Source organism: Corvus kubaryi, unplaced genomic scaffold (genome assembly GCF_017639235.1).
Source record: "Corvus kubaryi isolate FWS band 111438036 unplaced genomic scaffold, C.kubaryi_AGA036_p1.0 split1-131, whole genome shotgun sequence".
Classification (NCBI taxonomy): domain Eukaryota; kingdom Metazoa; phylum Chordata; class Aves; order Passeriformes; family Corvidae; genus Corvus; species Corvus kubaryi.
In genome coordinates this window covers 2,969,106-2,985,475 of record NW_024582073.1, presented here as the reverse complement: position 1 = coordinate 2,985,475, position 16,370 = coordinate 2,969,106, and the positions used below count along the sequence as shown (strand labels likewise).

Genomic DNA, 16,370 nt, shown 5'->3' with positions numbered 1-16,370 from the left:
GGAAACATAAAATCTCTTTTCAGTATATTACAGACTGCAAGTGGCTCAGTGCAAAAAAGGAAAGAATATTTTTTATTACATGGCTGCAAAAGCTGTAACATTGCCCCTTATTTTGATGACTAGTCTACATGTTCTTCCATCACTATAACTACTTATGAGCTGTAAAATATATGCCTGGGCTTGATTTTCTGAGCTGAAGCTGAGTTGAAGCTTAGTCTTCTGAGAAGGAAAATGTTCATGGGGCTCAAGCCAAATGTAACACAGCAACAGGGACTGCCTTTCTTTACAGATATCATAAGGGAAACTAATATGGCCTGAGACCTCACTGTCTTTTCAGCACAGCTACTTTTACAATGGAGAAAGGAACTGCCCTCCCAGCAGACCCAGCTGAAGAAACTGGCACTGCAGCACTGGGAGAGATGGCTGCAGCAGAGCCGGGACTGCGCTCCAACACCACGCTGGAGCATGGGTCAGTCTGTCCCTGCTGCAGAACAGGAGGTGGGTAGGTAGCACAGCCCCTGCCTGTTCAGGAAGATAATGGCTGAGAAAAGATTAAATCAAAATATGCTCACTGTGATTATTGGCTATGGCAGCTACTAAAAACTGAGGTGGTCCTTGCCCATTATTTTTGAGACCTTTGAATTTAGATGCCTACTATCTTTGTTGTTTTCCTCTTGGCTACAAAATGCCCACTGTCACATACACACACAGTGCTGCAGGAATTAGACCCACACACTGGCCTGGTTCTGTGTGTTGATTGAACTTCTGCTGCCATCAATGAAGGAGTACATAAGAAAGCCTCTAGACAGCAACAAGGTCCATGAGCATAAATCTGGTACTGATCTCACTGATCATGACATAGGAAAAATTTTCCCACCTGTTTCTCTGACTATTTCTTCTATTAAAAACATATCACAATACAGGCCACATCTTTTTAAGTCTTGAAAATCTCAGCAAATATTCCCTCTTTTTACTGAAGTTAATGAGAGTGTTCTGATGAGCACTTATGAATCAGATGCCAACCAAGAATAGCACATCTCTTATAGCACTGTTGTCAAAAAGAAGTTTAAAAACTTGAAATGAGAAGTGAAAAATACAGTCCTATAAAAGCTGTACACACATATGGCCCTATACGTACATATTGACACTTTTTAATACTTTTACTACTTAGAAGAGGACTGAATGATTATACTTAGAGGAAAGCAGAGTTCAGAGAGAAAGATGGCTTTGGTTCAGCTAATATAGTACCTTAAATCAGCAGATTGCCCAGCAAAAGTCTTTTATATAGAGAAATTTTTCAGAAAACTGCTGAAGGGCCACAAAGCTAAATCAGAAGAGGCAAGGTACAAAAAAGCAATGGAAAAAAAAAAAAAACAGAATCAAAAACCTGTAGTATACTAATTATGTTTTGTCCTCTTTATCCATATCAACTGCAAGCTATTGAAGATAAGTATTTTCCTGGTTATGTATTTGGAAAACAGAACATGCTATTCTCTTTAACTGCACAGATAAAACAAATGTCTCAAGCAGATCTTGCCTTTCTAGAGAAGAGAGGATACAAAAGTCTTTCCCAGAAGCAAATTTTAAATCTCTTAAAAATGTGATGCAATGTATGAGGAAAAAGTCTTTTACAAAGAGGATGGTGAAACAAGGGAACAGGTTGCCCAGAGAGGTGGTAGTTGCCCCATCCCTGGAAATAGTCAAGGTCAGGTTCAATGGGGCCCGGAGCAGCCTAGTCCAGTTGAAGATGTTCTTGTTCTTTGCAGAGGGGTTGGACTGGATGACTTTTAAAGAGCCCTTCCAATCCAAACTACTCTATGATGCTGTGATATGGTATTTTGTCACCAGCTATTCTTTTTCACTGATACTTTGCTGCAGTATTAATTATTTGGCCTAGCTAGTGACATTTCAAAACAACTGCTCTGAAAAGTTTTGAGACCAATGCCCTTGATAAAACTGTAACTTTCCGGTATTCATTATGTTCTTAAATACATCTAAAATCAAGTTTTGCTGTATTTCTTTCCAGGAGTCAACAGGTAACTATACTATCATCCATAAATCATATACTTCCATGTGACTTAAAAGGACAAGAGTTATTTTCTTTCTGAGGTTGACAGTCAAAATAGATGTCTAGGATATAATACTTTTCACAATTTACCCTGTGATCATGAGCAGATATACCTTCTCTACCAGCCTATGTGGATATTTACATAACAAATCTAATCAGAGCATATTCAAAGCACAAGGTGTAACAGATTGTCAGGTGAAAATGGGTTCCTCCCTGCACCATGAAACACAAAAATACACTTGGAGCTCATAAAAGACATTTTAATTAAAAAATAAAAAGTTAAATTCCATAGTTTTTTTTGTCCTTGATACAGCCTTGCCAAAATTGTTGGCATTTGGTCAGAATCAGAAACAACCATTTAGTCATGATCCAGGATACTGTTCTCAAAAGCACTGAGATAGCTTTACTGACATCTCAGTATTTTGCTTTCCACTGTGCCCTTAGCCACTTAAAATGCTACAGGCTATCTGTTCTGATACTGAAAAATGTAAAAACAGGAAATGGGCCCACCTTCTAACCTCTCGGGCCATAGTCAATGGACATTGGCTGAGCTAACACTTACATTTCCAGATCATCGACATACCCCTACCTCCAGATAAACAGTCTTGTGAGAAAGATGTTTTAATACTAGGACAGAAAGCACAGAATTTTGAGTAGAAGGCTATTTCTCTGTGTCCTGTACTTCCCATAGAAACTCTCTTTCTCCACCCAGTAACCAGCAGCAAGCAGACCCATACCCTACAAAGTAATGCACCTGTGCCTGTGTTCCTGAATAAGCAAACAAAAGAATTCAAGATCTCACAGGTTAGAAAGAAAAAACTAGCCTCTAATGAATGCAAACTGCATCCCTCAATGTATATTTTTAGGTGTATACTGATTGACTTGTCTCAGTGTTTAAAATTAAGTTGCCTTTAGGCAGCCAGGTCTCTTTCAAGAGCTACTGATGATGATATTATTACATTTTGGTATTGAAATTTTGTTTAGTAGCACCTGATTTATCCCAGTAAACAGCACTACCATCTCATTCTTAGCCCTGGATTGTTAAAGCTTACAGCTTTGAGGTTTTAATTTGTATTGTTTTTTCAGAAGGTGCCAATAGAAGCAAACTACCCATCAAACTGATACTGATACAGACAGTTACGAGAGGGATGCATTACAATTTTATCTCTCCTTTCAAAGGTATGTTTTTTAAAGGTAGATTTTTTTTAAATTAGTTATTTTAATTGGCTCTAGATTAAAATAGACTAAACTGAGCAGACAAATAATTATTCTTCCTCCTGTCTTCTCTTCCCTTGAAAGGTACACAGAAGGTATTTTTTCAATAAAAAGCTGGGATTGTATCCGTCATTAAGATTTAATTGTGATACAACTTGTACTGATATAAGGATTAGTTTTATTTGGACATAATAATTACAAAGACATCCATACTAATCTTAGTTCAGCATTGAATATAGGCATGTCTTGGCTACCCCTTAGATAAACAGCTGAATCCTGTGTATTCTGGCTGAGGCAGTTCAGAAGGTAAATAAGCAGGATTTCTTTGCCATTTAGCAATATAGCATTTCCTTCTCTTTGTTCAATTCACATTCTTGTAACTATTTATGAGCAGGTGTTTAGAACACAAACCTTATAGACACTAAAATTAGGAGATGTTTGGTTCTTGAAATGTGTGGTCTTGTTTACTTGCAGTTGACAAGGCATTTTACAGGAACACATCTGACTTTTTACAAGTTTCCAACAGCAGTAAACTTTATTCCTGCTGACAGCATAAGCAATTGCTGTGTTCAGAATAAAATTGATTGGTTTAAAAGTTTAACTCTGTTTTCCTGTTTCTCGTTTTGTGCTTTAAGGTTACATTTAAATCTGTTTCAGATAATTCATTTCATAAAAAACAATTCTTTTTATGTTAGTGGGGTAAAAATACATATGAGTGAACACTAAATCATTGCAAGATAAGATAAAGTAGGGTTTATTTAAACTGGAAATAAGTATTTAACTTCCTCGTGTAGAAAACAGTATTTTCATAGTAAAAATTTCACAATTTTTTTTCCATTTACAAGATTAGAAGAAAAAAATTAAGGTAAATAATAAAAAAAAGCAAGAAATAGAACTGTCATCATAACTGTCTACAGCAAGCAGGCAATTTATGTATTGTGATCCAAACATCTGACCTTACACCATGATTCTTGGGCCAAATTCTGGAATAATATCAATAGTGGCAACTCAGCATACACATATCCGGAAAATATCATATGCAGAATGGGCACTTAGCACTGTTACAAACATTCTGTTTTGTAAGGGATGATCCAGCTTAAGATGCTACAGCTGCCAGCTGCCACTGCCAGCCCCCCCAACAGAGCTTACAACCTCTGCACCACTGCTGAGTCAGCTGCATTGTACTTTGGATCTCGTTTGAAAGTGCTTGGGTCCCCTAAAATTAAAATTTGCCGCTGCTAGAAGAATTGTCCAGTCAATCTGTGCAACTGGCTAGCAGGTCAAATGAGGGTGAGAGAAGAGCACAGTACTGTGTTGAACTGGCTTGGGTAAGACAGTGGAAGGCACCCTCATTTGGCTCACACTCTGCTATTGGCTTCTTCCAGTAGATTTGCATCTTGTTATCTCTCCTTTCCCCTTCTTCATGCTACTGGCTTTATTTGGGAGGAGTCACAAGAGGCATGAAGTGCCTATCAATGCTACAGGATATTTTGGCATTTTATCAATTATTAAAGAAATCTGTAATTTAAAATGTAAAAGAGTCCACACACAAAGATGCCTTGTCAACTGCAAGTAAACTATAAAACACATTGCATACCAGTTCAGTGGTAATATTCCATTGGGACAGTAATTTCATCTGCTTTCATAGGTTCTGAGATTTTCTGGCCCAGTCACCTCCTTGCAGGCCCATGTCCCCTAGACATGGGCTTCCTACAAATTTTCTGAGTAAGTCATTAAGTTTTCTATCACCTCAACAAATAAATTTCACTCTTTTTTTTTCCATATGCTTTAAACGTTGCATATGCCACAGATACATTACTTACTAAATAGTAATACTAGCGCAAAACACAGGGTTATGCTATGTCTTAAAAATTGCAAAGCATAGTAAAAACCTGTGAATAATTAAGATACATCCACGAGGCACCAGCAACAGTGCAGAGAGCCATACAGACCTTTTGATTCAGTTTGTCACCACCTCAGCACACCATCACTGTGCTGTCATTTGTTATTGCACCCCTCAGGCTTCCCTTTCAGCTCCAAATCTTCACATTCCACTTGGCTATTATAAAACTGCTTTGGCAAGCTCTGCATTAATATTACAAAATAAAGTATTGTCATCTGATGCAGCAGCATATGCCCAAAACCAAAATAACTTTTACTCAATATAATCTATAATTCTTGACATATCAGGTGCTAGGCTTCAGCACAGCTCTCCTAGTGCTCCCTTTTTGCCCTGCTCATCATGCTGCAATTTTCTGCCTACTAGGTATATTCATTCATTGATCAAGGCTTGCAAAGTCCGAGTTCAGTAGGATAGACAGCACCTCAGCAAAGGATGACTTCTGTTTTATGCCTGTCAGCAGTATGATGGAAATTTTATCATGAGACACAGAGACACTACTCACAATCTCATAATTTTACTAAGCAATAGTGCAGGTGGTCTCACTAGACTGAGTAGACATCTTTGCATGAACAGTGAATGTTATTTACCTCATCTAAAATAACACTGAACAAAACAGGGAGCTTAACCAGAGAGAGGTCTCTTCTGAACAAAGATCATTTTCAAATCACATACTCGCACCTAGTGAGTTGGGGTAGAAACAAAGAAAGGTATGAAATCAATTCTAAAAATGGTAGCTCACTCCCCTGAAAACAAGATATACTTACAGAAATGACAATGTCAATGCCAGTCTTGGGGAAACAGCACACACTAAGTAACCTGTTAGTCCTCTGAAGAATTATATTCTTCTGCCAGCTTTTTCAGGAAAATCTAATAAAACATTGATGAAATGGAAGAATAAGTTTCTCTGCATGAAGATTAAGTGGGAACATGAGTCTATACAATGGTCAGTTTTTGCATTCATCTCATGTCTGCTCAACTGCAGGAATCATTGGGAAATGTCACACACAGTATTTCTAAGCTGATGTGTATCTGAAATAGTAGATGTCAACTCAAGTCCTACAGGAAGTGACAGTCAATACCAGCTTGTTGCTAGCTATTTCTGCAACAACCTATAAAGCTTGACACAGCTAGGCAGTTTTGTGCTAGGACTAAGTCCTATTGTTTCAGAAGAAATAAAAGGGAAGACAATTACTACCAATATTTACGTATCAAGCACTGTACCTAAATGCATAATTACACACAAGCCTGTGTGCTGGTACCTGTCAGAACCTTCAGAAGGAACTGAGGTTCTGACAAAAAGTATTAGAGGCTAGGACTAAGGGTAGATGCCTTATGAACCCCATAAACTGGAGTAATTCAGCTGAGTGATTTCTATGGAGTATTTACCATCTGTTGGTGATGACTCAAGCCAAAAAAAATTACAGATGGATCTTGATCACAATTTTTGTCTTCTTCTTTTTGCCTGAACTGTTCTAAACTTCTGAGAGGATCAAGATTTTGTGTCATTTTGGAGGAATGGATTTTTATAGTGAATGTCTCCTAGTCTGTACTTATTCAGAGCTAATTTTCAAACTATTTCAAGTAATAAATGATGCCATGAGTTTCAGCTTTAAGGCTAAGTAATCTTCTTGGAAAAACTTCCAGACTTTTTGTAATGCATGCTGAAATTCTCTCTGCCATTTATTGAGGCATAGATCATTCAACTTCCTTCATCACACATCTATTAGGTGGTGAATGGGGTTTACAACGGCCGGCCTGCTCAGCAGGGAGACTCCTGAATCAGCAAAGACAAATTACAAAAAAAAAAAAAAAAAAAAAAAATTAAAAAAAAAAAAAAGCACAGACTGAATTCTTACTTATCTCCTGAAGCCTTACAACAGAAGAATTTTCTGTACAGACTGCAATTCACATCTTTAGAAGTTCTACAGGACTGTGATGACCAAGCAATCACTTTGAATACATAAAACTGGCTCAATCTTTTTTTCTAAATAGAAACAAACCCTCCAAGTTGAGTTACAGTCTTCTTTCATTGTTTAAAATATATGTGGTTTAAGCTAACAGTAAAAAAAAAAATCACATTAAAAGGAAGACCCAGGCATTTTTTACCTCATTTGGCCACTTACCCAGTGAAAGCCATTGGGGTCACTATTATGTGCTAAACTCATGTTTGCAAATAAATCATCTTTGAGCACCCTCATTGGGATGCCCAGGAGAATTCAGTATATCTGGGGGATGGATATCAACGGCCCTAAAGCAGGATAAATCATAAAGTACTCCTCTTAGTCCAGATGGGAAATATGGAAGCGAATGTGTAATTAGTTTCATGTGCCTAAGGAACATGAGCAGGGAAAACTGAAGCACTTTGTGCCTTGTGGGTGAAGTGGGGTCTTTGTGGATTCCTTTACAGGACAAAGTCTGTGCTGCATTGTAGGCACCTTCCCTGTAGCAGTTCCTAAGGGAAACAATGAATGTTCCTGCAAAACAGAACTTGGAACTCTCAAAGTGAACTAGGTAATGGCTTGACTACTTCCAAAGCTACTTACAAGCAAACCGTGTTTTTGCCCAAGCCTCAAGTGCAATCAGGAACGACAAAGTGGAGAGTGGGGCTGCCCAGCCCTGACCCGCCTCAGCACAGAGCAGGTAGGCTGGATGTGTGGCAGCCAAGCACCTTTCTGAGTTCAGATTTAACACCTTTCCCGACATTAGGCTTTAAATTGAAGGCGATGTAAAACCCAGATTCTGAGGCTTAATTCAACTAACTCTCTTCCCCTTTATTATAGGTAGCTCATGAAGTTTTATATTGCCTTTCAACCTTTGTCGTATTTGTTGATCTATGTTCAGAAACTTACTAGCTCATAAAGTAGCAAAGGCTCTATTGATTTTTTACTTTTGGTTTTGTTTCACACGTTGGAAATTCGTTAAATGCAAGTCTAAGTTAAGCAAAGATGAAACCTTCCTCTATCAAAGTTCATACACTTGTCTTCAATCAGTTAAAGGGCAGAGCTCTTTACAGAGTGCTTTGTGCATGTGGACTATATTTACCCAGAATTAATAAAATTTAGTATTAATAATTAACTTCATTTGGAAAGAATGCTTTCTGTAATTACAGTGGCTTACAGCATTATTTGCTCAACTAGAGGTCCCAGCATATCCGGGCAATTGCGCTGCTTGTGTTCAATATGAACACAAGTTCTTCCCCTTTCTTGAATCCCACTCAAAATAACTTATGAACAATTTTGTGTAGAAGAAGACCTCCATAACTGAGAAGCAGAAATACCATCAACCCCGATCTTGAAGAGCGAAAATAACAAAAATGCTTTTGCTGACCTGATCCAACAATCTGTATTCTCCACCCTGATCATGGTACAAAGAACAGTGCATTTAAAAAAGCACAAATTAAAATTAATTCTGTTTTCACTTTATGTGCTACCATTAAATGTACACAATTACCTTAATACAAACTGGAAAGGATGTGATTTTTCAGAAGTGGCAGCCTCTGTTTACTAACATAATTTGTTCAAGAGTTGTAGGAGCAGGAAGGCAGAACCTATAAATTCCAGACCATGCTGCCCACATGAACTGAAGAGAACTGCTACAACAGAGAAATATGGCTGAAGGCCAGATTTTTATGCCTGAGGCTTTTTACTGCTTATGGCACCGATTTATAGGCATATCACTGATGTGCTTTTGCTGATGTAACTGCAGTGATTCAACAAAGTACTGCTAATTTTAAATTGCAGAAAGATACTCTGTCCTCATTTATTACTTTTCAAGCAGTGCAAATACACAGGGTTTATATCACACAATCCTCCTTAATGTGTTAGCTAGAGGTATAAGAAGGTAGGTACAGAAAGAACACTTTTTTTAATAAAGTTGCTGAACACCAGAAGCTTGCTTTGACTTACTCAGTACCTCTGTAAATCTGGCCTTGTGTCATTAGCTGCAGTAATACTGCTGAGAGTAAAGCCTCACATTTTGTATCTCTCACTGTTGTGGCTTAGCCAACAGTCATTCCTTCCTGTGACAAGGAACAAAACCCAGTGCTTGTGGATAGCAACCTCACAACATCTTTTTTCACAAAGAAGGGGTTTGTTGTGGATCAAAGAGTTAACATGTCATATCTAAGAATTAGCAAAGGATCAGATGGCTTAGTAGATAAATGTGTCTTTTTCTTGGACTGTTAAGTAATTCTGGCTTTACAGGGCATTACACATGGCTGCAGTCAAAAGTACTACAGTGCGTTAAGAACATTTCTGTAAGCTCTTTAAATGTACAAAGTGTTTCAAAATAAAGGAAATGGTACCATTTCTAAGCCATGTTCTCCAGGTTTCTTTTGAAGGAGGAAAGAAAATGACAGTACTTTCCCTGTGGGGAACTTCCATGTCAAAGTAAAAAAAGCGTCTACTCGTAACTCAGAGAGCCTTTTTTATTACTGTTATTTGAATCCTTATCCTTATCCTTTGGAATGCTGTATGAGGACATAGAAACAACTATGCTAGATACTGATTTACAAAATTTATATTAAATACCACAAGGTTGATTTCATAGGAAACGTCTCTTGTGACATTTTTACCATAACACTTTAAGTAAAGATTGATTTACAAGCAATCTTATTCCTGGCCTTATCAGGAAGATGGGAAAACAGTATCAACCTCCAAAAGGTTAAGGAATGTAGTAGGAAAGCATGACTGGGACTCACAAATATGTCTTCACATTAGAGATTTATCTTTGAAAGGTTCTAGCATGAGTTTTACATTGTCTCCAAATCTTACATTCAGACTTATAGAAACAACCCAAATTACAGTAGCATCACACACTTTCTTTCAGAAAGAAAGAAATGTATTGCTAATCTCATTCATCTTTTTTTTTTTAAGTGCAAAATAAGTAGCAGAGGAAAACAGTATTTTTCCCAAAACCATGAAGAACAGGAAGACGAAGTGGTTTTTTCCCTTTAACCAAGCCTTCAGATTTTGATGCATTTTCCATTTAAAGAGTGTTGAGCTTAGCAAAGCTGTAATGTACAATGTCAAAAAGCTCAGCCACAGGTTATACAGATTCTCTGCAGTGATAGTACAGGAATACTCTAAAGTGAGAGCACTGCCATTGTCTTGACCTTTTTTCTGTGTCTGCTGAACAACTATATCTTACGCATAGAATTCTCTCCAGCCGCCTGGACTCTGTCTAGTCTTTACACATATTGAGAGATGGAGAAGAAATCCCACAATAGGAACACAGAGAAAAGAAATTTGTATGCATATTACTTTAAAACCATTTCAGCTTGACCTTCCATGAAGAATGCTTTAAAAGATGAATGCTTTGACTGTGAATGCAAAGGTTAATTGTCTTGATTGAATATTGCTGAAAGAACCCTAGTAAACCACGAAGGTTTCTTGGAGGGACGTACTAAAGAAAGACAGGAGAGAGAGAAGGTTTTGCATTAAAAAGACAAATCCTTTAATATCCACACAAAGATGTCCATGTCCCAAGCAGAAGACTTGAATAAATGAAACAGACTTTCATAAGAGTATGTTGAGTGTTATAGAGTACTACACTTTCCATTATGGAGTGACTGACTTTAAATAGAGATAAAAACACCTACTTAATCTCATCAAAAGGTCCTCCCACACCACACCAAGCACATGAATTTCCCTGGCTCCTTCTTTTAAAACAAACAAATAAAAAATTACGGAAATCATCAGGGTATTAGTCCTCCTGTTTTTAAATACTGAAGTGATTTACATGTTTAAGACCACAAAACTACCCTTGTTTAAACTTTTGTGGTTTCCTTGTTTAAATTTCTTTATCAGATATTTTACAAATTACATAAATTGCACTGGAATTGTCACAAAAACCTCTTTTGTGACCAGTTTCATGCTCTGTTAAGTCACTAGTTTTATATCACCAGGAAATGTAAAACTATAAACACACTATATATATTCTCTCACAAGCTGAATAAAAAAAAATCAGCTAATATTTACAAGATGATTCAGAAATAAAGTGTTTAATTCTTTTGCATATTAAAAGTGGTAATTTCAAGACACTTAAGCACACTATTAATCAAACATCTTGGGATTGTAATGAAGAATTCTCACTGAACCAGTGCCTTCAAGTAATAAATAGCTTCCAGGATGTTTTTTAATCCATCATATTAATAATTTTACTATTATCATACATTCAATTACAAACCAACTTTCCACCAGAGAAGTATCAGTGGTTTACACACTACAAGGAATACTATCTTCCTCTAAGACTGTACACAAATTGTGGTTGCTAAACGCATGTAAGAGAAATGGTCATGATACACATTAGAGGAATTATATTGTCAAATGAATGCGCAAATGTGAAGGAAAAAATCTGTAATAATCTATCCACTGTCAGTGCAAATAAGTCAACAACGTCCAGCAAACACAAATGCCTCCCAACTCTTCTTTGCAAATGACGCTCAGACAATTTCAAGCAATTGCACGCCTCCACATAGTTCTTAAATACACTAAATGCAAAATAAGTTAATTTGTGATCTTTTATATACATATACAAACTACAGAGCCCTGTAAAATGCATAATACTCATACAAACCAACCAGTTTCATGTAGGTTCAAAATGTAGGTATAGACTTGCATATGCTTTAGGTAACAGAAAGCCCTTCACAACACTAAACCCAAGATGACAGTGCAACTATGACAGAATTATTTAGCTTGTGTTTTCAGTACTATTCCTTTAAGACAAAAACCCCATAGGCTTGTGAATTAGAAAGTCAGAGGAGAGAGATGAGACAGATCAAAGGGAAACCAGAACAGCTCAAAACCTCTGGACGAGCAGTCTCTGTTTTCCATACTGATTATTTTCCTCGGGGTTTCATGCATGGACTAGTAAGGGGAAGCACACCTACCTTCATTAGCAAGTGTTGCACACATGATACCTGTTGAGCTTTTCACAAAATCACCTTTCAAAATGTCTATTATCAAGATAAATAATTCAGAATTCATTACAATCAATGCAATAAATAATATAGAGATTTTGAATTTGTATATAATGCCTGATTTGAGGTGTATAGAAGCTTTATATATAACATAGTATACGTTTTCAATGTCATTATTACTATCATCTTTAGAGACAACACATTTGATTTTTATTAGTAGGGAAGCTGTCACTATTCTTTCTGATGTTTACTGGCATATATGTGTCATAATGGAGGAAACCCAGTATCAAGAAAGTGTCCAGCATGTTTCCAAAATTCTTGGCAAGCTCTGCTGCGGTAAGGCACAACCATATTTGACATTCTTGACACGAGCCCTCCATGCAGTCTGGTGTGGTAGAGTCCACTCAACACCTCAGGACCTCTGGCTGCCTGGTATCGGTGTGCCCTGTCTCTTTGGTCTGGTAAGGAGCTGTGTCGGCCCAGGGGAAAAGGAGTGGCGCACTTCACCTCTCCTGAAACTACCCAGAAACTAATGAAAGCTTTCACGACTTGGAGCAATACGGGAGATGCTCTTTACTGTGCCCAATTACGGCAAGGTCATCAGCTGGGAACTTCCGAGACCCCCAAGAGCTTTGCCCCCACCTTGCATTTCTGCTGGTGGGAGAGTGTCTGGACGGCTCGCACTGCGAGGAAACCCCACCGTGCTGGATGGAGCGAGGTGCGGAGCCGCTTCTCCGCGCGGCCCGGCGCACCCAGCGCTGCAGGCGGGGAAGCCGCTCCCGGCTGGCGCGGGGCCGGCGGCCGGGCCCGCACCACCCCCTGCCGGCCGGAGGGGCCGGCTCCCGCTCCGGCGGCGTCCTGACGGCACCTGGGATCTCTCCCAGCAGCCGCACATCAATAAAACACCCGGGAAAGCCAGAAAGTGCATCGTGCCAAAGCGGATGGTCCCAGAGAGCTGCCCAGATCCTATCAGCATCTGCAGAAATGCCTCCTTTGGAAGCTCTTCTTATCCTTACGAGCGGAAGGGGTAGGGAGGAGACGGCGAAAGTGCCAATGCTTACTTCTCAGCTGCTTCTTTGCTCGAGGTCGCTCAGCCTCTACACACTGCAGCACGAGTTCTAATTGCAGCGCAAATAACTACGGGATTACTAGAAAGCCCCTGCTCTTCAGCCTAGGCTCGATGCCCTGCTCATAGCGGGACGTGCCTCAGGCTTTACGGACAATTCACGCTAAATGCTGCCCTCTTGTAGCATAAACATATCTCCTTTAAAGACCCTTTAAAAATAATCCGGTACAATAAAACTTTTTCCCCCCTTAATCGGAAGGCTCGTCTTTTGCCTTTCCCGCACCAGCTGTCTCCTGTGAATCCTGTGAAGGCAGAGGCAGGAGGGAGAGGGCTCCCCGGCAGCTCAGGCAAGCAGCGTTTGCGACGGGGAAGCCCTGGAAGCGCTGTGAGGATCCGTGGATCTCAAGCAAATCGTTATATCATCTTTCCTCTCCTGCGCTTCCGTCACCTCAAATACTCAAACAGCGCTACAGTCCTGGGGTGCCTTTTCCTGGGGAGATTAGTAAGAGTTCCGAGCAAGACTGGGGGGTGAATATATTTATTCAGTACTTTCACATCTGGTTTATAGGAAAAGGAAAGGAGCCCCCAGCAGCACTTCAGCGCTCGCCAATTTACCTTCCCAAAGGCGAGCCCTTCTCCGCGGCCGCGGGGAAGCCGGCGCCCTGAGAGGGTGTCCCGCGGATGGCTGTGGATGAAGGAAGGCTGTCTTCCCCTGCCTCTCTCATCGCTTCTTTAGCGCTACCTTCGCCGCCACCGCGGCGAGGTGTACGTGTGTCCCGCCCCTCCGGCTTGGCCGTCGTTTCACTCCGGCCCGGCGGCTCCGCGGAGCTCGCCCTGTGCGCCCGCTCCCTCTCCGCTGCCTCCCTGAACCAGCCACCCTCTTTACCGCGTATAGATTGATAGAGAGATTTATACGATGATGATGATGATGATGATGATGATGAGATGATGATGATGATGATGACTTGAGCCCAATTCCGCTCAGGGCCGAGGGGAGTTGGCAGCAGGTGTAGGAAGGCTATCTCCGCAAAGGAGCATGCTCAGCGCTCTCAGGCATGCTCCTTCAGCGGGGAGGGAGCCAGAGCTGGGCCGGGGGGCGGGGGGGAGCAGAATCCTCCCAGCTCGCATCGTCCTAATGCAAAGTTTGATTGTTCCAGCGGCCCCCGAACCGGGGCCCAGCGGGCCGGCTACCCATCAGTTTCCCTCGGCTGGGGGAACCGGACGCCGCGCTGGGGGCGAGCCGAGGGGGGGGTGGAGGGGTGGAGAAGGGTTTCCCCGTCGCTCCCGGCGGCAAGGGGAGGAGAAAGAGGAAGAAGAGGAGATGCCCAGGCGAGAATGGCTTCAGAGGCAACTTCTGCCGGGAACGCCGGGGGTCAGTTGCCGCTTCCTCCCAGCTGTCCCCGGCGCTGCCCCCAGTGCTCATGCAACGTCGAGAGCACACGGGCAGTGCCATCACCACTACCATCATCACCTCCACTATTATTATTAATACTGTCATGACGATGCTGTGGGCCGCGCAGGCAGAAGGGAAGCCGCGCTCGGCTGGGGCAGCCGCCCTCCCGCGCTCCCCCCGCCGCGGGGCGGCTGCGCCCGGCTCCGCGCCCCCAGCCCGGGCTGCGGGAGCCCCGCGCAGCGCCCGTGCGGCCCCCGCGGCCGAGCGGCGGACAGGGCAGGAGGGGAGCCAACCCCAACCACAGCGACTGCGCCCGGCGGGTCGCCTACCTTGAGCTCCTCCGTGTCCAGGTTTGCTGATCTGTCCATAGAGCGAAACTGAACGGAGCGGACTGGAAACTACGGAAGTTGTGCCAAAAAATAAAAAAGAACAAGAGGGGGGGAGAAAATAAAAAAAGGGAGGGGGGGAATCTAGTCTCTCAGTTTCCAGCCTAAACTCAGCCTTGTCCTCCAAACCCTGGCAGCTCCCCTCAGTCTCATTCTCCGCGATCACGCCTCCACCGGTTAAAATAAATAAATAAATAAATAAATAAAATATTTCACTTTTTTTTTTTTTTTTTAAATAACTCCCTTAAGGATTAAAGCGACAGGTGATCCTTCCCTGGTGAAATAGATTCGCATCCTCTGGCAATGAAAGGAGAAGACAGCAAAGGAAAAAAAAAAAAAAGAAAACAAACCCAAATCCACTCAGTTTAAAGATTTTTTTTTTCCTTCTGCAATAAGCTCAGAAAGCGGCGAATCGCTGTATCCCGAGAAAAAAAATCCTGCTTCCCTGGACAGCATCATGCAGCAAATTTCAAGCAAATGTGTTCAAACTGAAGAGAACAGTCTGTGATAAAAGCCTTTCTCCGTCATGCTACCAGAGTAGTCTGGTAGCTAATTTAGCACCCTGTGAGCGCAAGACATTAGCGATGAACAATTTCGCTGGCAAGACAAAAAAATCCCCCAAGTCCTGCATAGGCTCAAAAATTGTTTTGCAGCTAAAGATAGTCTTTCAGTAATAATAATAATAATACTGTATATATACACACATATATATATAATAAAATAAAGTCTGTAAGGTATAGTCTTCTTTGAAGGTTATGCTGAAAGAGTTGGGAGGAAAACAGGAGCTGGATCTCTTGCAGAGGAGAAGGGAGAGAGAGGCAGAGATTTCCCTCTCCGTCCCTGTTTTACTGTCCTTCACCGCCAGGTGACTGACTTCCCTCCTCTCGGCTCGCGCGGGGGGATTTCTCCAGCTCTCAAACAGCAGCGTTTCCTCCCCGAGCAGCCCCGGCTCCCAGCGCCGCCCTCCCAGCTCCCCGCGACCCCTCCGCCTCCCCCGGCCCCTGCCACACGATCCCGAGGGCTCCTCTTGTCGGTCCCAAGGGGTTTGAATAGCAGGCACAGTGGCCAGTTTAAAAGCCGGTACTGCTTTTCATCTGTTTTGTAACTGCTTTGTATGATACTCATGTATATTTCTGTATAAAAATGAATATATGTATTTATATCTTCAGGTGTGTCTAAATTAATAAGGTGATGTGGAACTTCTCAGTCTTTGGCTTGTAGTGCACAGTTTTGTGCAGCTGTTGAGTGTATCATTGATGGGCTGCAGCTGTGATGGGGCAGTGTTTCTGATGGCATGTGGATTAAGTCTGAGACTCTCTCAGGGTGTTACTTTTACTAATCCCCTTTTTCAAAGGATCCACTGTGTTCTAGTTCTCAGATCACTCCAAAGAGAACCAAAATTAGATTTAAAAATTCATAT

The 16,370-nt window shown here is 41.3% G+C and overlaps 1 protein-coding gene across 2 annotated transcripts in view; it reads right to left on the bottom strand.

The window, feature by feature from the left end:
• SGCZ (sarcoglycan zeta) overlaps positions 1-15,840 on the bottom strand; it is a 421,638-nt gene extending 405,798 nt beyond the window's left edge. The window contains exon 1 of one of the 2 annotated variants that reach the window (XM_042053578.1): positions 14,894-15,840. In XM_042053578.1, the coding sequence (XP_041909512.1) occupies positions 14,894-14,932 (39 nt within the window). In that variant the 5' untranslated portion in view covers positions 14,933-15,840. The remainder of the gene's footprint in view (positions 1-14,893) is intronic. The other variant, XM_042053579.1, reaches the window with a different exon arrangement.
• Between the last annotated feature and the right edge of the window lie 530 nt (positions 15,841-16,370).